Genomic DNA, 25,651 nt, shown 5'->3' with positions numbered 1-25,651 from the left:
CCCTTAGTTCTGTGTTGTCGTATGTAGCTCTGTGTCTGTCTGTAGCCCCAGGGTCCTAGAGGAACACCGTTTCATTTCACCGTTCACCGCATCGACTCTACGTGGTCGAAATGACAAATAAAAGCTTCTTGGCTTGACTGATGTTAGTTCGACAGTCAGTAGTGAAATGATCGCTAGGTGAACCAAAGGGTGAGCTAATGTCAAATCCTCAAACTGACTAAAGAGACCAAATTCACTAAATTCACTCAGACTGACCGCGACTTGTTTGTAACCGACTCCATGCTTCATTCATTTTCACAAGCAGGTCAAATGTATTCCGTGCTCTTTCATCTGAGACCTTATCATGAAATGCCCGAGGCGCTTAATATGTACAAAATAAAGCCTCAAGCACACGCCAGGCTACATAAAATGGGCATGCGGTAGCCTTGTGGTGAAGGTGTTGGACTGCCAATTGGAAGGTTGAATACCAGGTCCATCAATCTGCCACCGCTGGGCCCCTGAGTAAGGCCCTTAACTCTCAGTTGCTAGGTGGCATAAAAAATGAGATAAAATGTAAGTCTGCCAAATGCTATAAATGTAACGTAAATCAGAAAATCCTAAGGACTAAGGAAAGGACTCTTCAGGGTTCGTGACACAAGCCGTATACTGGACTGAACCCATCGTCTCTCAGGGTGCTTTCACACCTATAGTTCGGTTCATTTATTTCCCAAACTGCTTCTCGATTGGTCAGAATAAACGTGCGGGAAATTTCAACGAAACTCCGGAAGTGAACAAAAAGAGGAAAATACAGGAAAATCCAGCATACAGTACACCATGGAGAGACGACTGCGCGCTGCAATTATGTTCGTGGTTGTAATCTACTACATCGCTTGTATACAGCATTCTATGCAAAGTCTTAATTTTCAGACTGAAGCGCGGATGCGGCTTTAAAGTATCATTTTAATGCACCGCAAACGGCGAAGACGCATCGCGAGACACTTCAGGAGGCGGCGAGCATTACTTTTGCGAAACTGTGACATGCTCATCAACGACCCACTACGGCAGCTGGTTTAGTCCAAAATGCGCAATACTTTTTGCAGTTAGGTCTATTCGATCTCGGACTGTGTTCTCACCACAAACGAACCGTACCAGAGTTCGTTTGAAAGCGTACAGAGACCACCTCTTCAAGGAGGTCTCGGTACGCTTGTTTGGTCCGCTTTTGGTGCGCACCAGAGTTCGATTGCTGCATTCTCACCTGCCCAAACGAACCGCACCGAATGAGCAATCGAACTCTGGTACGATTCAACCGAACTAAACAAGGCAGGTGTGAAAGCACCCTCAGGGTACGATGAAGCACTGCATCACACACTTTTGTAAGTGTAAATCTAAATGTAGATTAATTAATGCTGCTAAAATCTCAACTCGAACCGACTCATGGCTACTGAGAAACTAATTTCAATGTAATTTCAATGTAACCCCCCCCCCCAAAAAAAAAAAAACCTCCAGCATTAAATGTTTTTATATTGTAGACACAAATGTTTAATTGTAAGCCTGTGTTCATGTGACCTCTTTAAGCAGATGGGGTCATGTGACAGTTGTACATACAACACACACTTTCTTTGAGTCTAGTTCTGGAGTTTCCTTCAGTACCAAAGCGCTTTTGAAATCTCGTTTCTGATTGGTCAGGAGGTTTTGATAAATCCTCCCTAATTTATCAACTTATGACTTATAACCTATTACAGCACACCAGCAAGGGTTTATTACGTAATTAATGTCATTGTATTAGCAGTGGGGTTTTTTTTTAGACCTACTGTAACACACACACACACCACATGGTCTTCCTGACAGAACAGTCACATGCACAGATGTAACACAGTCACATGTGTGTATGTGAGTGGGAGTTGACATTACTAATCTAAGTGTGCGTGATAATGAAGTTTGGTGTAATTCGAATTCCACACACACTTACACACATTCTGAGATGAGAGAAAGAACAGGAAGAAGATTTTCTCTCCATCAGCAAACATGACTGGCATGCGTGGGAGAGAGAGAGAGAGGCAGGGGGGGGTGGAGACAGAGAGAGAGAGAGACAGAGAGAGAGATAGAGAGAGACACACACAGACAGAGAGAGAGACAGTGGGAGAGAGAGAGTGAAAGAGTCCATGGCATATCCGGGGAAACAAAACGGAGAGGAGAAAACAGGAGAGAGTGATTTGAGACATACAGGGAGCAAGAGAAGAGAAGGATTAGATGAAGGAGGAGATTGGTTTGATGAAATTGGATGGAGGGAGACCAAGCTATTAAATGGAAGGGAGAGAGAGAGGGAAAGAGAGAGAGAGAGAATACCCTTTTTCTGTGCTGTCTGGGAATGAAAAGTCTTTCACTGACTGCTTTTTATCAGACAAAGACAAACAGCCTACACACACACACACACACACACACACACACACACACACACACACACACACACACACACACACACACACAGAGAGAGGAAGAAAGAGAGAGGAAGAAATCTGGAAATCTCCCTGTCTGAAAAATGGCTCAATCAGAGCTAGGACAAGTGCAATTAAGAAACATTCATAAAAGCCATTTAACACGTAACACACAAAGCTCAACCAGGGACATGATTGAAAATGCACTTTTTTAATGACTTGAACACACACACACACACACACACACACACACACACACACACACACACACACACACACGCACCTCTTCACAGTGCAATGCAAGAGAGCCGATTGTTGTCAAATCATTGTGTGCCAAATCAACGAATCTTTGCCTTCCATCCTTAGGAGTGTGAAATGAATCACACACACACACACACACACACACACACACACACACACACACACACACACACACACACACACACACAGGTGTCTGAGGCAAAGCTCCCTGCCGTCCGGCTGGCTGTGAATGTCACCTTGAGTCTATTGTACACTTTCCCTCGTTCACAGTGTTTACACAGGAAATGGGTCTCACAGGACAGAAATGCTCAGCAATATCATATTAAAGTCACAATATAGGAACATCCTCGTTATGATAACAGTCATTCTGTCTGTCTCACACGACTGCATCTGCATCTGTGCTAAAGCAGCACACAGACGTTTACTACCGGTTAGCCAAGTGACCTTTATTGAGCTTTCCTTTGCACATCTGAATCATTGTAGCTATGTTTCTGGAATTAGGTGTAACTTTTATCTTCCATTATACTAAAGCATCTTGCTACCATTAATAATTAGCCAGAGTTAAATATCTATAAAGATTCACGGCTTCATCTGTTCGGCTCAGATGGGAGGAAGGACGTTTTATCGTTCGTCACTGAAGTCAGAGAGCAGGGGGTTAAGGTTCAAATTTTATATGAAAGATAGAATTTGATCATAAACACCGTCCTCGCTGTAGGTGTGTTCAGTGACAACGAATGTCAGTGGAGTAAAAGTGTGACTGGAATTGTTTTTTATTTATTTTTAGGATTATTTTGGTTGTAATGCTGGTTATTTTTGTGCTATTCTTGCCTCCTGGGCTTTACCGCTCACTCCAAGCCTGTCCTTCTGCACACTTTTTCGACGCCTGGATTGTGTTCTGCCTCGCTGGCAAGTCGCTTCACATAAAAGTCTCTTCGAAGCAAATAAATGTCAGCATGATGTAACATTATTAGTGACTCGGTCTCTTGATATTTGATATTTAGATACAGAATAGTCACGTGTACAGAGCTCGTGGTTTTATTTTGGCACGCAGCATTTTTTATTTTCTGTCAGGCTTAGCTATGATATGAGACAACGGCTAACAGCTAACTCGTTTACTGGCACGTTTTCTGTCACAACGTATCCTCAGCTGTTTTATACGTCTCTACACTACAGCGATTCACCACCATTTTTTATTTAATAATAGAGAGAGACAATTCCTACTTTTTATCCACTTGTAGTTGCATTTAATATAGTGGAACAGACATGATCGTTCTCACACCTCAGACTGTGTTATTGTGCTGATAGCACAGTGATTTACAGACAATCCTGTGTTTAATTTAATAATGAAATGCACATTGTACATGTGGAGTAGTGGGTCTAGGTTTAAGGCTGGGGAACATTTCAAGAGACAATTTCTGTTCTTAATGTCGCTACAGCTGTGATAAACTAACTCTTTCTGTCTGACTGATCATATATCTCTCTCTATTCTCTCTATATATATCTTTCTGGTATATGAATATATATATATATATTTATTTATGAATATATATATATTATAGAGTATATATATATCAGGAGAGATGATAGAGAGAGAGGTAGGGTAGGAAAGACTAGAGAGATGATAGAGGATGAGAAGAGAGTAGAGGATCGATGTAGAGATAGTATTTAGCATAGGATAGGATATAGATATATCATATATCATATATGATCTATATTATGATATGCTAGATATATATGCTGGATATATAGATTATATATCTATCTCTATTATGATATCTTATCTATACTATCTCTATTCTATATCTATCTCTTCTGCTATATCTCTATCATTATCTCTAGCTCTCTCTATCTACTATCTCTCTCTCTCTCTCTCTCTCTCTCTCTCTCTCTCTCTCTCTCTCTCTCTCTCTCTCTCTCTCTCTCTTTCTGTCTGCCTCTCTCTCTCTCTCTCTCTCTCTCTCTCTTTCTGTCTGCCTCTCACTCTCTCTCTCTTTCTCTCTCTCTCTGTCTCTCTCTCGGTCTGTCTCTCACACTCTCTCTTTCTGTCTCTCTCTCTGTCTGCCTCTCACACTCTCTCTTTGTCTCTTTCTCTCTCTCTTTCTGTCTGCCTCTCTCTTTGTCTGTCTTTCTGTCTGCCTCTCACACACTCTCTCTCTCTTTCTCTCTTTCTGTCTGCCTCTCACACACTCTCTCTCTCTCTTTCTGTCTCTCTTTCTACACACACACACACACACACACACACACACACACACACACACACACACACACACACACTCTGCCGAGAAAACACTTTTACAGAGAAAATGGAGGAAACAGAAAGCGGTATGACGGAGACAGAGGATGCAGAGAGCTTTCATAAATGTATCAACAATTAACAAAAAGTATTACTTTGCCTCAACAACCCGTTTCCAGTTATGTGAAGCCTCATACAGGTCCCCGCAATAACATAGCAGGATAAGCCAATTAATATTAATTAACTTTCATGTTACTGTCACAACTACGTATGTTGTTACACAACAATAACACAAACCTTTTGACCAATCAGGTTCAAGCATTTAGATGCACTGTAGCTGTCAGGAAAAGCTTCACTATACATGCGGTTATGCTCTTATTTTCTGTTCAAATTTATTTATTGATTGATTGATTGATTGATTGAATGAATGTCTGAAACCCCCTGAATAATCAGAATCGAGAATTCAACAGGTATTAAATACATATATAATATTTGATTTTATGCTATTTTAAACCTTTGTGGATCTTTTTAGGCTACAATGCTTTTGTTATACACTTTAGACCCGTTTTGTTTAAAATACGCTTTTACTCTAAAAGCTTAGCAAAGCCAATTAGCTACAGAGTTAATTAGCTGACGCGATCTGTCCGTCATCCGGCGCGATGGAGAAAAACGTCAGCCTCCTACAGGATGAGGAAGTGGCAGGATGAGCGACAGATTAATTAGACGCCTAATCCTCCATAACACCACACTCCATTTTCTTCCAATGCGATTAGCATTTCAAGAGTGTGTAGCCATATTGAGGTGTCGAAGTGTTGGAAAGATCTTTCAGCATCTAGGTTTGAGAAGACTTGGATGAAGACGCCTTTCCCTAATTCTAAGACATGAACGTTAAATTGTTCTCAGAAAAATAGGTACAAGAAATAATTTCTTGGTCCAACATAGAACCCTATTGTTTTTTTTTGTTTTGTTTGTTTGTTTTATAATTTGCCAATTCAACAGAGTTTCTGTGAATAATTTAGTCCTTGAAAGCAGTTATTTATTTCTAACAAGCCCATAGAATGAACAGTTGCTCCTGCACTCTGTTTCAGTGCTGTCATTAAGATGAGCCTGTATTCTCGTCGTCACCATTTCCTCCTGGGAATTCTCTGTTGCCATCTTGAGGCTCGGTCCGTGACTTTATCAGCTCAAGTGACATTTATTAGATGAGCAATTGGAGGCCTGAGGGATCGAGTCAGCACTGACTACACAAGCAGAACTGCGATGTGATGCAATGTTGTTTTCCAAACTGTGTAAAATAGCAGAGGAGGAGGACCGAAAATGCTTACGAGTTCGGAAATCTGAAATTGAATCAGCCCTTTTAAAGTTTAGGTTTAATTTGTTTGCCCTGTACATGTGTACCTGACTGCTGTTATAATTTCAGAAGGTAGAATGTCAGACTTGTTCATTTTGCTGATGAGATAGTATGAGGTCATGAGGACATCTTTACTGGAAACCAGAGGATCTCTATTGTTCTTGGTGCCAAGGGTAAGTGTGTTCCTGTTCAATAAGTCATTCCACTTGGACTATGTGTCCTCTCGTGACGTAGGTGTGCGTGCATTTTGGGCCGTGACAGGAAGTCAGCGAGGGCGTGTCCTCAGTGCTAATGAAACTTCACCAAAGTGCTTCCGAATTCAGACGTGACCCTCGTTATCCTTACACACACATACACACACACACACACACACACACACACACACACACACACACACACACACACACACACACACACAGGAACTGCTTTTTAACAAATGCTTGTTTCAGATTGGCAATGAAAATGATCTAATCCTGGATTATACAGACTTATCTGTATATATCCTATAGTATGTATTCAAAAATTACATTACAATAACATCCTGCTTTCAGTTAAGATTTGTATCCAGTTATGTGAAGCTTGGTACAAGTGCCAGTGTACGAGCTGTTACTGTAGAAACCATAACATATTAGGACAAGTGCATATACTCTACCGTCCTCAACTCTACTCTTCAATACTACACTACACTATACTGTACTGCATTATACTGTACTATACTACACTGTACTGTACTACACTATACTGTACTATACTACACTACATTGTACTGTACTACACTATACTAAACTATACTATACTAAACTATACTGTACTATACTATACTACACTACATTGTACTGTACTGTACTACACTATACTACATTATACTATACTACACTATACTACACTGTTCTGTACTATACTGTACTATACCACACTGTACTATACTACACTATACTGTACTATACTACACTGTACTATACTATACTGTACTATACTGTACTATACCACACTGTACTATACTACACTATACTGTACTGTATTACACTGTACTACACTATACTACATTATACTATACTACACTATACTGTACTATAATAAACGATACTACACTATACTGTACTATACTACACTATACTGTACTGTACTACACTCTACTGTACTACACTATACTGTACTATACTACACTGTACTATACTACACTACATTGTACTGTACTGTACTACACTATACTACATTATACTATACTATACTACACTATACTGTACTGTATTACACTGTACTATACTATACTGTACTATACCACACTGTACTATACTACACTATACTGTACTGTATTACACTGTACTACACTATACTACACTATACTGTACTATAATAAACGATACTACACTATACTGTACTATACTACACTATACTGTACTATACTACACTATACTGTACTACACTACACTGTACTATACTACACTATACTGTACTATACTACACTATACTGTACTATACTACACTATACTGTACTACACTATACTGTACTATACTACACTATACTGTACTACACTATACTGTACTACACTATACTGTACTATACTACACTATACTGTACTACACTACACTGTACTATACTACACTACACTGTACTATACTATACTAAACTATACTGTACTGTACTACACTCTACTGTACTACACTATACTGTACTATACTACACTGTACTATACTACACTACATTGTACTGTACTGTACTACACTATACTACATTATACTATACTATACTACACTATACTATACTGTACTATACTGTACTATACTGTACTGTACTAGACTACACTATACTACATTGTACTGTACTGTACTACACTATACTACATTATACTATTATTTATCTATATCTATATCTATTATACTATTATATATATATTACTGTTCTATATTGTACTGTTTTACATTATGTGGTCACTGTACTACACTCTACCACCTTATACTAAAATACACTGTACTATGCAATACTACACAACTACACTATACTACACAGTACTGTGCTATCGTATAGTATATTTTCTGGCACCAATGTCTACACTAAAGTAAGTACGAGCCTACTTCTTTATTCTATACTACACTACAACACTAATCCTGTATTGTCCCACTCTATACAACAGTTTCCTTGGAGAAAATGTGGAGTTATTTTTTTTAGAATTAGAAGTGTTCCTCTAGCAGAGACAGGCGAGTAAATAATGCACCAGCACGCGAGTTCGTCTCAAATCAATTTGGAACAGTGCAGGGAATGAATTGCGGTTGGAAGCACCTAGTACTGAGTCATCCTTTGAAGGGCTGTGGTCTCGCCTGCTCTTGTCTACGTGTGTGTGTGTGTGTGTGTGTGTGTGTGCATCCTTGCATGTTTATACCTTAATCATCAGCTTGTGTGCTCGACAACGTGAGGTGAATTTTAAGACATGCTAATTTGGGCAGATCAATGTAAACTATCAAAAAGAGCTGAAAACACACATTCATGCAAAATACACAGATAAACACACACACACACACACACACACACACACACACACACACACACACACACACAGTGGTACCTGTATGTGCAGACAGCAGCCTCAGAATCACCAAGCAAACATTCAAACTAATGGAGCTTGTCTCATTTGGTGTGTGTGTGTGTGTGTGTGTGTGTGTGTGTGTGTGTGTGTGTGTGTGTGTGTGATTATGGTTCACAGTCGACTGATTCAGTCTGTCTGGCTGCTTCACTCTGTGTCAGAGTGTCTGTGTGAGCTGCATCTTAATCTCTCACACTCTCTCTCACACACACACACACACACACACACACACACACACACACACACACACACACACACACACACACAAAATCTTCTCACACTGCTGTCAGGTGTCTTTAGGTAAATTGAGATTAACAGGTCTGACATCCAGGCGAAATGGTTCCTCAGTGTGTTGCCGCATGTGTGTCTGGTTGTTCGTGGGATTCAGGACAGACACATTAAACAGATAACATGCAGACAATCAGTTATTTAATAATAAACTATTAGGAAATGTGCCATAACCCATTCATTGTTTATTTTTAGATATTTTTTGAGCCTGCATTAAAAATGACAGGTGAGTAAGTCAGGCCAAAGTCACAATTGCTCATAGAGCCAAGTGGGTTGTTATGGCAACTGTGTGTGTGTGTGTGTGTGTGTGTGTGTGTGTGTGTGTGTGTGTGTGTGTGTGTGTGTGTGTGAGAATGCTGGTGGCAGTCAGATAGTTTTACCAGGACAGATATCACCAATAATTTTTCTTTTACATGAGATACAGTCATGATTTTGAACAAATTCCATGCAAACAGACTCACAAACTGTTTTTTTTTTTCTTTACTTTTACTTTTCCGTAGTTAGCTGACGGAAATTCCGAATAAATTTACAAGCTTTGGTCAAACGCAGCATTATTCCTTTCACTGTTGACTTGTGGAAGTTCAATAATGCAATAACAAAGTGTGTTAATATGGTGTCGGGCTGCCAGAACAGCTTTACGGCTCCTTGGCACACATTCTGCAAGTCTCTGGAGCTGTAGCCCAGCAACAAGCAACACTTCTGAACCATCGCATTCTGAGGATGAAGGTAGATGAGATGAAGATTGAACATCGCTCTGAATCCTCCAGAGGTGGTTTTTTTTAAGGTTGACATCTGATGCATGTGAAGTTTAGAGAGTGTGATTTCCGTCATTTTCATCCTCATCATAGCGTTCAGTCGGTTCTCATGCTCTGCGTATGGGGCGGAGTCATCCTGGTAGAGACCACGCCCACCACAATGGAAGCATTTAATTTGAGGGGAAAAAAGTGTTTCTGTGATGTGTGTTTTTATTAACTGTATGCAGAAATATTTAAATGAATGGATGTACAGATGGGTGGAAGATGGATGGATGGGTGGATAAATGGGCGGATGGATGGGTGGGTGGTTAAATGGGCGGATGGATGGATTTATGAATGCCCATAATGTCTCGGAGCATAACAGAGAAACATCATATCCTTTAAACTGTCAACTGTTAAACTGTTTTATATTCTCTGGGAAGGTCTTCAGTCTTGTCCACAAACATAAATGGTCACAAATAGTCTGTGAAACTCTCTGCTGTACGGCTTGTGCCAATATTTCCAACTGGATACTGAGAGAAAGTCTACAGAGCAGAACGTTTGTCATTTAGCTCACGTCATTAACAGAAGGAAAAAACCTTTTAAGCATCTGTAGCAATGACTGTGAGAAATCACGCAGTGCAGGTCGACTCTGACACAGACAGGTTTATAGCTTGCTTTTGTGCACATCCCAAACGGGGTGTGTGTGTGTGTGTGTGTGTGTGTGTGTGTGTGTGTGTGTGTGTGTGTGTGTGTGTGTGTGTGTGTAAAAGAAGAGAGAGAAAAACACATGAACAGCTTTGTCATCTCATCTAATCACACTAGTTTGTCAAATAGAGGGGGTGAGAGGGAGAGCAGAGGAAAGAGAGAGAGAGAAAAAAAGAGAGGAAGGAGAAAAAAAAGAGAGGAAGAGAGAGAGAAAAAAAGAGAGCGAAGAGAGAGAGAAAACAAAGAGAGGAAGAGAGAGAGAGAGAAAAAGAGAGCAGATATAGCATCTCAGACACCCCACCTCTAGTCCTCTAGATCTCTCTCTCATAGCGATCTAGCCCTCTATACTACTCATCTATCTTACTCTCTCTCTCACTTCCTCATGCTCTCTCTCTCTCTCTCTCTCTCTCTCTCTCTCGTTCTCTCCCCCTCATGCTCTGTACTCAGATGAGCTTTATTGACATGACAGATTGTGTGTGTGTTGCCAAAACATTTAAAAGGGCAAGGAATTAATGCAAAATTATAAGATTATCAAGCAAATAAATAAATAGAAAAATGAAAGCCTAGAATTTATAGATATAAATGAGGTGTGTGTGTGTGTGTGGCAAGTATGGATGTACCAAGCTCTCTCTCTCTCGCTCTCTGCCGGTTTTCCTCTACTCTTTCTCTCTATCTCCATCTCTTTCTTTCTCTCTCTACATATCTTTCTACTATCTATCTCCATTAACCTCTTGCATCAATGTTTCTATATCTCTCTCTCTCTCTCTCTCTCTCTCTCTCTCTCTCTCTCTCTCTCTCCCTGTCTCTCTCTCTCTGTCTCTCTCTCTCTCTTTGTTTCTTTCACATTCTGACATTTACACTGGAAAACCTCATGAAACTATGAGGATCTGTGAATGAAGAGAGGGATGATGGAAGATTGGATGTTAACGTTTCATACTCCAGTTGACGCACTTACTGTGATGATTAATCAGAGAGATTGTGTGTGTGTTTCTGTGTGCGTTTGAGTGGTGTGTGTGTGTGTGTGTGTGTGTGTGTGTGCACATTGTGAGTGCATTGTGTTACATAAGTAAACGAAGTGCTTGCATTAATTGTGCTGTGTTATCGTTCCTCTCGGCATGTCCGCTGATTTTGTGACTTTCTCAAGGTCACTGAAAGGCAGCTGTGTAGCTGTGTGTGTGTGCACATATTTAAGTGTGTGTGACCGAGAGTGTGAGAGAGAGAGAGAGAGAGAGAGAGAGTGAGAGAGAAAGAAAGAAAGAAAGAAAGAAAGAAAGAAAGAAAGAAAGAATATGGCTCCAGAAATTAAGCATGTGTTTACCATGACCAGCTCAAACATGCCCAGACTACTCTATTGTCTGTGTGCGTCTATGTGTGTAATAAGAAAATCACATTCTGCATGCTCCTCCTCCTAATTCACACCCACATTAGGAACAGGTGTTGTGAAAGTAGTGATCTCACACACACACACACACACACACACACACACACACACACACACACACACACACACACACACACGACAGTCATACACCCTGTCTGATACACTGCAGCTGTTAAATCTGCCCTCTCTCTTTCTTGCTCACTCGCTCTCTTATACACTACACACACACACAATGTGTGTTGATTTTTTATTTTTTTTTACATTTACAGCATCTGGCAGAAGCCCTTATCCAGAGCGACATACAAAAGTGTATCTACCATATATCTACCAGATACCGTATAAGGTATCTACCATTGCACAAACTCATTAGGTTGCACAATGCACAAACTCACTAGGAACTCACTAGGTTACAGACTTAAGATACCATGAGCCTAAATCACTGTTCAACACTGTTTTATATATATATAAAGACTCGAACCCACAACCTTTGGGTTACACACACATATATATACACACACACACGTACAACAAACATTTGAAGTGTTTCATGAATAAGTAGGTCTTCAACAGTCATTTGAAGATAACCAGTGACTCAGCTGTTTGGACCCCTAGGGCACATTCATACCTTGGGTAGAAGAGAGTCTTGTAGTATACTTACCTTTTACCCTGAGAGATGGCGGAACCAGTCGAGCAGCACTGGTAGCTCTGAGGGTACGAGGTGCAGTGCGAGGAGTGACGATGGCTTTGTCCGGGTTTTTGGCTTTGTACGCAAGCGTCAGTGTTTTGAATCTGATGCATGCAGATACCGGAAGCCTTTTGGATCATTTTGGATTCAAATAACTTGGAAACCATGGAATGTCTCAACACACACACATACACACACACATACACACACACATACACACACATGCACACACACATTTTTTATCATCATTATGTAGAATTGATCAGGATAATTATATAATTGTAATGCATTCATACATCATGTCTTAATGCCTTTTTTAATATTATATATTAATATTTCAAACTCGTCTTTTAAACCATTGTTCTTTTTTTTTATGACCAGTGAGTGAAAGAGGGTTACACATAGCCCTATACACCTTTCACACAATTAATTTATTTATTTATTTATTCATTCATTCATTCATTCATTCATTCATTCATTCATTCATTCATTCATTCATGTTGCTTGTTGTTTCATTGAATCGGCTGCATTGGGAATGAATCCAACCAAATGATTCAAAAGAATCAATTTGATTTGCTGACTCAGATTCAGCAGCTGGAACAAAAATGCGAAAGCGCCTTAAATGTGCATTCTTTTTACATTTTGTATATTGTTCCTTGTTAGTACAGGAGGTGAAATCTGCTTAAACATGCTCGAGTACGCCGTCATCACTTCTATATTTGGACGGGATGTCGTACTCGACTGTTTCTGGGAAATGATAGCATGAGAAAATGTGAGTGCATTGCTAATGAATCCATGACCTGTCCACCACTGGGACACTATTTTGAGTGGGTTTGACTGATTAGTGTGCATGTGAGAGAGATGTGCGGTCTGGTGTGTGTGTGTGTGTGTGTGTGTGTGTGTGAGTGTGAGTGTGTGTGAGATAGATGTTTGAAGAGCTCTAAGTACGTTTAACCGCTCATGATCCTCATGTTTGTTGATTGATTGATGAACCGATTCTCAGTGATGTTCTCAGTGATGTTCTTCCTCATTCAGAGGCGCACACACACACACACACACACACACACACACACACACACACACACACACACACACACACACACACACACACAGTGGAGTTGGATTTATGACTCCTCCTCAAAGATCACAAACCGTGAGTAGGTTTATGACCCTCGTCCCTGAGGCCGGATGCTGAGTTATGACTGTGAGGAGTAATGACTTTATAAGCGACTAATGAATATGAGAATCCGTTGTGTCAGAGCTGAGCATGATCTGTGTGTGTGTGTGTGTGTGTGTGTGTGTGTGTGTGTGTGTGTGTGTGTGTGTGTGTGTGTGTGTGAGATGAATAGCCAACGTTATCAGCACTGCTTTGTCTTTTCCACTCAGTCGAAGTTCCATGAGCTGCACTTCCTCCCTTTAGCTCTCAGCCCTGAGCTAATAAACAGAGTGAATATTCAGGACGCTTTCTGTTACCAAGACACCGTTCTGAGATCCATCCTGGTCCTCGTCCATCCATCCATCCTGCCATCCCTCCTACGCTGCCTTACAGATTATTAATCAAAAAGCTCTGTGTAAAGGTCACCGTCTCCGGCTGCCCTTAGAACTTCATCATCATCATCATCTGATTTGCTATGGAGAGAAAATGGCACAGATCTGAGTCAAGGCCCGTCGAAAAAGAAAAATCCAGCAAAAAAAATATTTGGAATTAATACCAGACCTGAGTTTGATCTGGAGCTAGAGTTTCTTACCTGCTGATAGCAGTACAATGAGGTTTAGCCCCATAATTATAAAGTAACGTCACCAACGTGAACCCTCAGCCAGAGTCGTGCAGTAAAACCTCGTTTTTAGTTTATATGGAAAATACACTACTACACCAGATGGATTTTTTGCCTTGACTAAGGATTCACAATGCAATGCAGTTGTATTAATATACAAGTGTATAAATCTGGCCTTTACCCTGTTTTATATTGTTTTATATTATGTACAGTGTAATGGTTACAAAGTGCTGCAGCGGTGCTTCATCTTTCGTCCTTTCCAGCTCGCTCACTTCCTTCGTCTGTAAAATCTTCATCTTCCATAAGCCTTAACTGTCCTTTACCATGAAGCTCAACTAACTGAAACCGACTGCAACCACATCATTTATTTATCTATCTATCTATCTATCTATCTATCTATCTATCTATCTATCTATCTATCTATCTATCTATCTATCTATCTATCTATCTATCTATCTATTTGCAGAGTAAGCAAAAATCTGAGTCTTAACTGTTATAAAAGAAAATCGTTACGTTTCTTTTTCCTGTGAAACGAGCTAGCAGTCGTAGCTGCACTAGCAACATGACAAACTAGCGAACGTTTGCTGACTTCTGAGAAGGGAAAAAAAAACAAGAAAGCAGTAAGGGAATAGTTACATCATGTCAGATAGGAAATCTCCACTCTGAACTGCAGTAAATATTTACATTCACACATTTAAAGTCTTTAAAGTCATTAATTATTTATGCAGCATATATACATTAGGGATGGAAAGTAAAACTGATTTCTCCTGCGCTCTGCTCTGACGCCATAGATACTGCTGCGCTGACTTAAATGGAGTGAGTCGGTAAAATATTTGGGCAACTGGACCCCGTTTTGCTGAGATAACTAGCGAGCCAGCTATAAGGTGTAGACTTTAGCTGGCTAGCATTACACTGAGGGGTTTCCATGAAGTGCCTGACAAAGACCTGATGGTCGAAACTTTGCACCATTACATTTATTGGAGCAGTTTATCAGTGTGCAGGCTTCTTCTGTTGTTTTTTCAATGATTATTTGTTGCCCAGCACCTGTACCCTAACAATCTTTGCTCTGACGGGCAAAAGTATGTGGGCAACTGACCACCACAGCCACCTGTGCCTCTTAGAGTGATCTAATGCTGATGATCTAATGCTCAGTGATCTAATGCTGATGATCTAATGCTCAGTGATCTAATGCTCAGTGATCTAATGCTGCTGACATGATCTCCAGTCGTCTGGATATGACAGTGGTGAACAACAGGAGAATGCTGCTGATGCTGATGCTGCTGCTGATGATGATAGTAATGATAAGGAGGAGGAGGATGGTGGTGGTGATGATAAGGAGTATAAAGATGATGATGGCGATGATTATGATGAGCTGGATGAGGATGATGATGATGATGGTGAGAAGGAGGACAATGATGGTAAGGATGATGATGATAAGAAGGAGGAGGATTATAAGGAGGATGAGAATTATGATGGTGATGATGAGAAGTATGAGGATGATGACGATGAGAATGATGTGAAGGAGAAAGAAGGTTGATGAGAATAAGGATGAGATGGAGGACGGGGAGGATGATGGGAATGAGATGGAGGATGGGGAGGATGATGGGAATGAGATGGAGGACGGAGAGGATGATGGGAATGAGATGGAGGACGGGGAGGATGATGGGAATGAGATGGAGGACGGGGAGGATGATGGGAATGAGATGGAGGACTGGGAGGATGGGGAGGATGATGGGAATGAGATGGAGGATGATGGGAATGAGATGGAGGATGATGGGAATGAGATGGAGGACGGGGAGGATGATGGGAATGAGGTGGAGTACGGGGAGGATGATGGGAATGAGGTGCAGTACGGGGAGGATGATGGGAATGAGATGGAGGACTGGGAGGATGGGGAGGATGATGGGAATGAGATGGAGGATGATGGGAATGAGATGGAGGATGATGGGAATGAGATGGAGGATGATGGGAATGAGATGGAGGACGGGGAGGATGATGGGAATGAGATGGAGGATGGGGAGGATGATGGGAATGAGATGGAGGATGATGGGAATGAGATGGAGGATGGGGAGGATGATGGGAATGAGATGGAGGATGATGGGAATGAGATGGAGGATGGGGAGGATGATGGGAATGAGATGGAGGAGGACGGGGAGGATGATGGGAATGAGATGGAGGATGATGGGAATGAGATGGAGGATGGGGAGGATGATGGGAATGAGATGGAGGACGGGGAGGATGATGGGAATGAGATGGAGGATGGGGAGGATGATGGGAATGAGATGGAGGATGATGGGAATGAGATGGAGGATGGGGAGGATGATGGGAATGAGATGGAGGATGGGGAGGATGATGGGAATGAGATGGAGGAGGATGGGGAGGATGATGGGAATGAGATGGAGGAGGATGGGGAGGATGATGGGAATGAGATGGAGGAGGACAGGGAGGATGATGGGAATGAGATGGAGCATGGGGAGGATGATGGGAATGAGATGGAGGATGGGGAGGATGATGGGAATGAGATGGAGGATGGGGAGGATGATGGGAATGAGATGGAGGAGGATGGGGAGGATGATGGGAATGAGATGGAGGAGGATGGGGAGGATGATGGGAATGAGATGGAGGACGGGGAGGATGATGGGAATGAGATGGAGGAGGACGGGGAGGATGATGGGAATGAGATGGAGCATGGGGAGGATGATGGGAATGAGATGGAGGATGGGGAGGATGATGGGAATGAGATGGAGCATGGGGAGGATGATGGGAATGAGATGGAGGACGGGGAGGATGATGGGAATGAGATGGAGGACGGGGAGGATGATGGGAATGAGATGGAGGACGGGGAGGATGATGGGAATGAGATGGAGGATGGGGAGGATGATGGGAATGAGATGGAGGATGGGGAGGATGATGGGAATGAGATGGAGGACGGGGAGGATGATGGGAATGAGATGGAGGATGGGGAGGATGATGGGAATGAGATGGAGGATGGGGAGGATGATGGGAATGAGATGGAGTATGATGGGAATGAGATGGAGGATGGGGAGGATGATGGGAATGAGATGGAGGATGGGGAGGAGGATGGGAATGAGATGGAGGAGGATGGGGAGGATGATGGGAATGAGATGGAGGATGACGAATGAGATGGAGGATGGGGAGGATGATGGGAATGAGATGGAGGATGGGGAGGATGATGGGAATGAGATGGAGGATGGGGAGGATGATGGGAATGAGATGGAGGATGGGGAGGATGATGGGAATGAGATGGAGGATGGGGAGGATGATGGGAATGAGATGGAGGATGGGGAGGATGATGGGAATGAGGATACAGCTGCCTCCCCCCTTAGTGCTAAACCCCTCTATACTGTACACAAATCAACCCAGAGTGTTAAAGAATATGAAAATAAAGGATATTAAATAAGAATGAGTCTTACAGACTGTGAACCAACTCGCATTAACAGCACTGTTACTTACACACACACACACACACACACACACACACACACACACACACACACCTCAAGAGAGACAGCACGTGTTTATGGCAGTAAGATGTCCTGTACCGATTCCGGTAATGACAACACTATACCCTGTGTGTGTGTGTGTGTGTGTGTGTGTGTGTGTGTGTGTGTGTGTGTGTGTGTGTGTGTGTTAGAGAGAGATTGTAATTGATCTGTGGTGTTTCTCTCCACCTGGCCTGAGAGAACAGAACTATTTCAGGAGCCATTTCAGGGCCCCAGTAGACAGTGAATAATTCAGCATGGTGACCTTCTGTTTCTGACCAAAGAGCCTCTTTTTTTACTCTCTCTCACTCACACACACACACACACACACACACACACACACACACACACACACACACACACACACACACAGAGCAGTCAGCGGTGCTCTAGTTCTGCAGCGTTAGTGTGTCGAGTGAGTATTTGTGAATGTGCTCAAATACACTCACCAACCACTTTAATAGGAACACCGCAGCCCTGTTTGTCTGTAGAGTTCACATAGAAAAAATAAATACATTTGTATATTTGTGTCTGTTACTGTTACTTTTTCCAGAAAAAAACAAACAAACAAACAAAACAGCGCTTTGGTCTTCATTTTCTGTAGAAGATTTTTGTCCTCCATTATTGATGTTCCTAAGAAAGTGAGTCATGTGATTCAGGATATTAACTCTTGTCTGTAATTGTGTCTCTGTGTGTGTGTGTGTGTGTGTGTGTGTGTGTGTGTGTGTGTGTGTGTGTGTGTGTGTTTGTCAGACTCTTTAATTTGACACTGAAGAAGCTGGTGATGCTGAAGGAGCTGGATAAAGATTTGACGTCTGTGGTCATCGCTGTTAAACTCCAGGTAACGGTGTCCTGTTTCTCTCTTCCTCTGCTCTCAGTCTGTCTTCTCCTCTGTGCTGTTAACCGTCACATAAAAATAATGAGCTAGACCAAGTGAGTACGTCCATACGGGATGTTGATTTGGTTTTGTTTTGTTTTCTTTCACATCCCTCTTCGATTATCCTCCAGTGGAAATGTGGCCGGGTTCCTGCGATGAAGCCCTTTAACTATAATCTCTCCTCTGTGAATGAGTGTTAATGGTCTTGTCTCTGATACACCTGACATCTCTCTCTCTCTCTCTCTCTCTCTCTCTCTCTCTCTCTCTCTCTCTCTCTCTCTCTCTCTGTCAGGGCTCGAAACGAATCCTCCGCTCCAACGAGATCTTATTGTCTTCAGCAGGACTAACAGAAACAGACCTACAGCTCACGTTCTCTCTGCAGGTTTGTGTCTTGTTATCGTTCTATTGCAGTGTAATAAAGCGTTTATTACACGTTAACAGTCACGTCGTTGGAGCGTTAGGTGTGTCAGAGTCGCGACTGCAGCGGTGTTTTATGGCGAGTAGTAAATGTTGAGGTCCAGAGTTAAAGTGTAGGTAACTGCTGCTGAGGTGTGAACACACTGTAATGATGAGATTGTAAGGAAGTGATGTCACTCAGGAGGAAGTTATCAGCGTAATTCAGAGGCAGGTTGTTCTGTGTGATATACACAAAGCCGTAATGGATTGGGTGTGTGTGTGTGTGTGTGTGTGTGTGTGTGTGTGTGTGTGTGTGTGTGTGTGTGTAAAATGCCGGGTTGTGTGTCGACAGTATCCTCACTTCCTGAAGCGTGATGCCAACAAACTCCAGATCATGCTGCAGAGGAGGAAGCGCTACAAGAACCGCACCATCCTGGGCTACAAGACGCTGGCGCTGGGCCTCATCAACATGGCCGAGGTCTGTACACACACACACACACACACACACACACACACACACACACACACACACACACACACACACAGGTGTCTATATCTCTGTCTATTTGTCTCTTTCTTTCTGTTTATCTTTTCTCTATCTTTATCTTTCTTACCTATCTTTCTGTAATATTTCTGTCTTTCTTTTTGTGTCTGTCTCGCTTCACTTCTCTATACTTCTCTATTTCTTCCTACTTTCTGTTTTTCTCTTGCACTATCTGTCTTTATTTCTAACACTGTATCTGTCTCTTTCTGTGTATCGCTCGCTATTACCTTCTATCCGTTTAACTCTATTTCTCTCCCAGCTTCTCTTTTTCCTCCCTTTCTGTCTCTCTTCTCTTATCTCTCTCTGTCTTTCTTTCTCTGTTTATTGGTGTGACTGTTACAGAAGTCATGTTAAAATGACATTTTTATAGAAATAGCAGTAAAAAGAAAATAGAAGAGCAATCATCATAAAAATAAAACCAGCTCCTCTCTCTCTCTCTCTCTCTCTCTCTCTCTCTCTCTCTCTCTCTCGCTCTCTCGCTCCCACAGGTGATGCAGCACCCTACAGAAGGAGCTCAGGTTCTGGGTTTACACAGTCAGCTGAAGGACGCGTCAGTTCCTGTGGCTGAGGTGCGAGTTTACTCTCTCTCCAGCCAACCGATCGACCATGAAGGACCTAAAGCCAAGATGAACGGTGAGCAAGAGAGACAGACAGAGAGACAGACAGAGAGAGAGAGAGAGAGAGAGAGAGAGAGAGAGAGAGAGAGAGAGAGAGAGAGAGAGAGGAGCATGAAGATGAATGAAGTGTGAAATGGAACAGAATTGATTTTAATCTTGATGAGATTTGAAGCAGAAGTCTGAAGGGAAAAGTCCAGCACTGAATAACCCACACGACTGCTGGCTGTTGGAGTTTACTTCATTATTCAAACGAATAGAATTTCTTCTCTTTCTTTCCTCAGATCGTTCACCAGACATCGACAACTACTCGGAGGAGGAGGAAGAGAGTTATTCATCAGAGCAGGAGGGCAGCGATGACCCGGTTCATGGACAGGTGTGTGAGTGTGTGTGTGTGTGTGTGTGTGTGTGTGTGTGTGTGTGTGTGTGTGTGTGTGTGTGTGTGTGTGTGTGTGTATGGGTGTAAAAACTGGGTAATGTTTATTTTATTCACAGTATCTGTATGATGATGATGACGAGGTAAGAAAGAAGAAACCTCGACGTAAACTGGCATCTGGGGCTGCCATCACTAGAGTAAGCACACACACACACACACACACATATATGCACACACACACACACACACACATGCACACACACACACACATATATGCACACACGCACACACACACACACACACACACATGCGCGCACACACACATGCGCACACACACACACACAAGCTAATTCTGCCCATTCTTTGATATACCACAATGATCCTCCTGAATCACACTTCTACCATCATGCTGAAATCCTACAGAAGCCATTCTGCTTCATATTAAGAGAACTCTAAATAGAGGCTATCTCTATCTCTCTCACACACACATACACACACACAAGACCATCCATCATGATGTGGCAGGAAAATGCATCACTGTATTACGCAATTTATCATCTATAATAGATATAAATGGCTTAGTGAACTCCGTGTAGTACACACACACACACACACACACACACACTCGCAATGGGCCGATATGCAGGGCTTGCGGATAAAACCTCTTTTACAAATTCTCATCAGTTTTTTGCTCCTATGAGGATTAAAAACCTGCCAAAGAAACGCAGCTGGATTTCAAGATTTAATCCTCTTCTGTGGTCATTATTATGCTGGTGTGTGTGTGTGTGTGTGCGTGTGTGTGTGAGTGTGTTCAGCAAACTTTGTTCTCGTTCTGCAGCAACCCAACATCAAGCAGAAGTTTGTGGCCCTGCTGAAGAGGTTTAAAGTTTCAGACGAGGTGAAGTTTATATCTGTTACAGTCTATTTCCACATGCAGCCTCATCCTCATGCACGTACCAATAAAATCCCTGGGAGTTCATCAGAATAAATGTCCTTCACTCTGAAATACAGCTACAACTACACGCCAACTCCATGTGGTGTTTGAGGACAACAGGCTCCTAATCAGTATACAATTATCAGACTGTGTCTGACTGTAGAAAGGACATTATTCATAATAACACACTCTGGTGTTTATAACAGTTTATAATCACACCCTCCACTTTCACCCATACGAGGATGAGGTAGAGGTCTTCTCGGGTCTAAAGAAATGTATCCGACCCGAATCACTTTTTACCTGAACCCAATGTGCATAATTTTTTTTTTTTAAGAAAGACCCGACCCGAGACAAACCCGGAAAAAATTAGACCCGAGTCTGACCCGACCCATTGGCAATTTTTTTTAACCCGACTGGACCCGAATGTTGCATAACTCTACACTAAAGTAACCGCTACAGAGTGGATTAAAAATTGATTGACAGGTCTGTTTCAATGAAAATTAGCTTACCGCCAGCCACATATCACCAGCCACATGTCGCAAACAGAGGAGAGGTTGGAAAAGGACTCGAGTCGATGCACACACACACGAGATGCTGTAGTTCGGGTCTTCTCGGGTCCGTCGGTAAAAACACATTCATTTTAGATTACCAGAATAATAATGCCGCTATTATTAGACCCGACCCGTGTCCGAGGCACATCGGCCTCGGGTCGGCCTCAGGTCGGACCTCGGGTTTTTGGATCTAAGTGGACCCGTGAAGACCTCTAGGATGAGGTTATCCTTTGAGTCTGGTTCCTCACAAGGTTTCTTCCTCTTCCATCTAATGGAGTTTTTTCTCACCACAGTCACCACAGTCACCACAGTCACCTCAGTCACCTCAGGCTGGTTCATTGGGGATAAATACAAACACATTTAAATAGAAGTCTTATATTAATCGTGAACTTTTTTATACTATATTACTTATGTTCTGTAAAGCTACTTTGAGACAATGTGCATTGTTAATACTGAATGGTAGCCTAGTGGTTAAGGTGTTGCTCTACCAATTGGAAGGTCATTAGTTTGAATCCCAAGTCCACCAAGCTGCCACTGCTGCACCCCCTGTGCAATATAGCGATTTATTAGAACCAAAACATGACACAAACCCATCATGAGCTCGTATATGATGAAGAGGAGAAACAGTGCGTCCTGTCACCCCGTGACGCCACATGATCCGTACTTCAAAATGATGGAGCTGATTGACCTTAAGAAGAACAGCCCTACTTAACGTTACAAACTTTTTTGTTGTATTACGATTATGACTAAGCGAAGTATGATTCACTTCCCTTCTCTTTTTTTGCCATATCACGTCTCAGCCCTCACACGGTCGTGCTAGTTACTCAAGTCATCTCTGCTGCTACATTACACACGTCTACGTTTACTAGCTGATGGTTAATTAGCTTTTCTAGACGAGAGAAATACAGAAGTACACCACAGGAATGTAGAACCACTGACAAATCCAAGCAGAATAAAGTGATTCAGAAATCCCCTGCTAGCACAGCACAGCACACACTCGCCTCACGGTTAGCCAAAGCTTGGTCAAGGAAATTTTACCTCAGACACTTTCTCTATGACTGTGGCTCGTTTGCTTCTTTGATGCTAGCTCGCTTTATTACATCTTATAAGCTACTTTTTTTGTAACATATTTACTAGATTTTTTTTTAGACTTTTTAATTAGATAAACATCCAAAACACAGAGCAAGGCAGCAGCACCTTTGTCGACTTTTGTTACCATGAGGAATGCTTTCTGTTCTTTTTGCTTTTGTTTTTTTTTTTAAACAGTTTAATGAGCAATAAAGGAGCTATGTTTTATTTCCTGATGTGTTTACCAGGCAGCTAACCGTCAGAAGCAGCGTAGCTTTCTGTAGATCGTGAACAGAAAGCTTCATAATTATCTCTGGAGCTGAATCACTCGTGTGGGTGTAAATGTAAACACTAAACCCTCGGTGCTGTGACGTTGCTGTTCTCATGCACTGTGCTCTTCACCCACTTCAAGACCTGTTTTGACAGACTCGTGCTTTTATACTCGAGACTCTCAGTTTTTTGTTCATGAAAGTCTCTGTCTTGCTTTTGTCGTAGTGCTCAAAAGTGCTGAGGCTTTTAATACTGCATTCTGACTCTGTGTGTGTGTGTGTGGTTTCTTGGTTTCTGCATGAAGGTTGGTTTCGGGTTGGAGCACGTCTCACGAGAGCAGATCCAGGAGGTGGAGGAGGACCTGGATGAGCTGTACGACAGCCTGGAGATGTACAACCCGAGTGACAGCGGTCCAGAGATGGAGGAGACTGACAGCATCCTGAGCACACCCAAACCTAAACTCAGGTCTGTCACACACACACACACACACACACACACACACACACACACACACACACACACACACACACACACACACACACACACACACACACACACACACACACACTCCTGACAGTATTAATATTATACTACAGTGCTGAATAGTTTTTATTCCTTGTTGTAGAACTCTAAGCTTGTTAATACAGGAACATCTTTAAATAATAAAAATAATAAAAGTAATATTATTATTATTATTATTATTATTATTATTATTATTATTATTATTATTATCATTATCATTATTATTATTATGTCTTGGCACTTTAAAAGCAGCGTAACAGCTAAACTCCATTTTTACATGCTCAGTATTTACCTTCATTAGGACTTACTGTTTCCCAGTGAGCTGAGACTCTGAGCAAATCTGACAGATGTGTTAGTCCAGCTAGTGATTTTTTTTTTTATTATTTATTCGAGTACTTTGAAGTGAATTGTGTAGCACACTGAGAGCCAGTGTGAGGATTTAACAGTCAGTGCTTTTGCTAATGTGAAAACTCTGCCAGTCCTCTTCACTTGTTATTCCTTAATTATTAAATGTTAGAGCCGGAGACTTGGTGACTTCGTGTCCCCTTAACCTAGTGTGAAAGCTGTAAACACTCTTGATATCCGAGATGCACAGAAAAGCAATTCGGAAGAGTCTTTAAGGGTTGTGGTTAGACTCAAACAAAAGGTTTCCAGGAATCTGACACTAGAAAGGGCACAGGATTGCTAAAAGAAGACCGGTAAAGACAAGACCATGTCCACCTATTCATATCATTGGCTTGGACTTCATCTGTCCACTTTTTCTGCACCTCTGGAGCATCAGGTTGATCTTCTTGGCTGATGTGATGTGATGTGATCTCCTGCTGTTTAAATCCATCCACGTTAACACGTGAGATGCTTTTCTGCTCTACACGGATGTTAAGAGCGGCTGTTTGTGTATATATTGCCGTTGCCTTCCTGTCTCTGAGCTCTGTCATCAGCAAGACCTCTCCTCACACACAACTGCTGCTGACTGGATGTTTTTCTGTTTGTTTTTCACACCTTCAGCTGCAAACTCTCTAAAAACTCTCCCAGCTGTTTGTGAAACACACAGATCAGCTCATCTGGCAGAAAGAAAACCACCCTATAGAGAAGTTTGATGTAAATTTGTTTTTTTTGTGTGTGTTTTCTTTTTTTCTGACAATCTAAAACAGATGGTGCTACTGTTTATGGACACATACAGTAAACATGACTATTTATATAAAACTTCCAGTCATGTAGGAGAAAAGGAATCGAACAGTGAGGAGGCATAAAGACAGACAGAACAGAGACACACACGCATACACACACACACACACACACACACACACACACACACACACACACACACACACACACACACACACAGAGTTGGAGGGTGAGTGGTTGAGAGCATACAACTGCCCCCTGGTGGTGAGATAAGAGGAGCAATTTTTGGCCCAGCAGCTCCAAGCTACACACTCCATCATTACCACAATGAGTGTAATCAGTCACTATATCAGCCAGTTGAAATCCTTATAATCATCCTGAAGCCCGCTCCAGCCCAAACACACCAGCCTGCTCTATTACTGATTCAGTCTAACAGCTGATCCAAACACGGATTCCTGC

The 25,651-nt window shown here is 42.0% G+C and overlaps 1 protein-coding gene across 4 annotated transcripts in view; it reads left to right on the top strand.

Annotated features, from left to right (window-relative positions):
* Positions 1-25,651, top strand: part of LOC113662983 (phosphofurin acidic cluster sorting protein 1) — a 51,545-nt gene that overhangs the window by 15,302 nt on the left and 10,592 nt on the right. For all 4 annotated transcript variants that reach the window (XM_047810708.1, XM_027178191.2, XM_027178190.2 and 1 more), the window contains exons 2-9: positions 18,669-18,756; positions 19,085-19,174; positions 19,541-19,666; positions 20,221-20,365; positions 20,631-20,722; positions 20,842-20,919; positions 21,561-21,620; positions 23,850-24,010. In XM_047810708.1, the coding sequence (XP_047666664.1) occupies positions 18,669-18,756; positions 19,085-19,174; positions 19,541-19,666; positions 20,221-20,365; positions 20,631-20,722; positions 20,842-20,919; positions 21,561-21,620; positions 23,850-24,010 (840 nt within the window). The remainder of the gene's footprint in view (positions 1-18,668; positions 18,757-19,084; positions 19,175-19,540; positions 19,667-20,220; positions 20,366-20,630; positions 20,723-20,841; positions 20,920-21,560; positions 21,621-23,849; positions 24,011-25,651) is intronic.

Source organism: Tachysurus fulvidraco, chromosome 1, assembly GCF_022655615.1.
Source record: "Tachysurus fulvidraco isolate hzauxx_2018 chromosome 1, HZAU_PFXX_2.0, whole genome shotgun sequence".
Classification (NCBI taxonomy): domain Eukaryota; kingdom Metazoa; phylum Chordata; class Actinopteri; order Siluriformes; family Bagridae; genus Tachysurus; species Tachysurus fulvidraco.
Note: the sequence above shows the minus strand (reverse complement) of the source record. Positions and strands in the feature narration are given on the sequence as shown.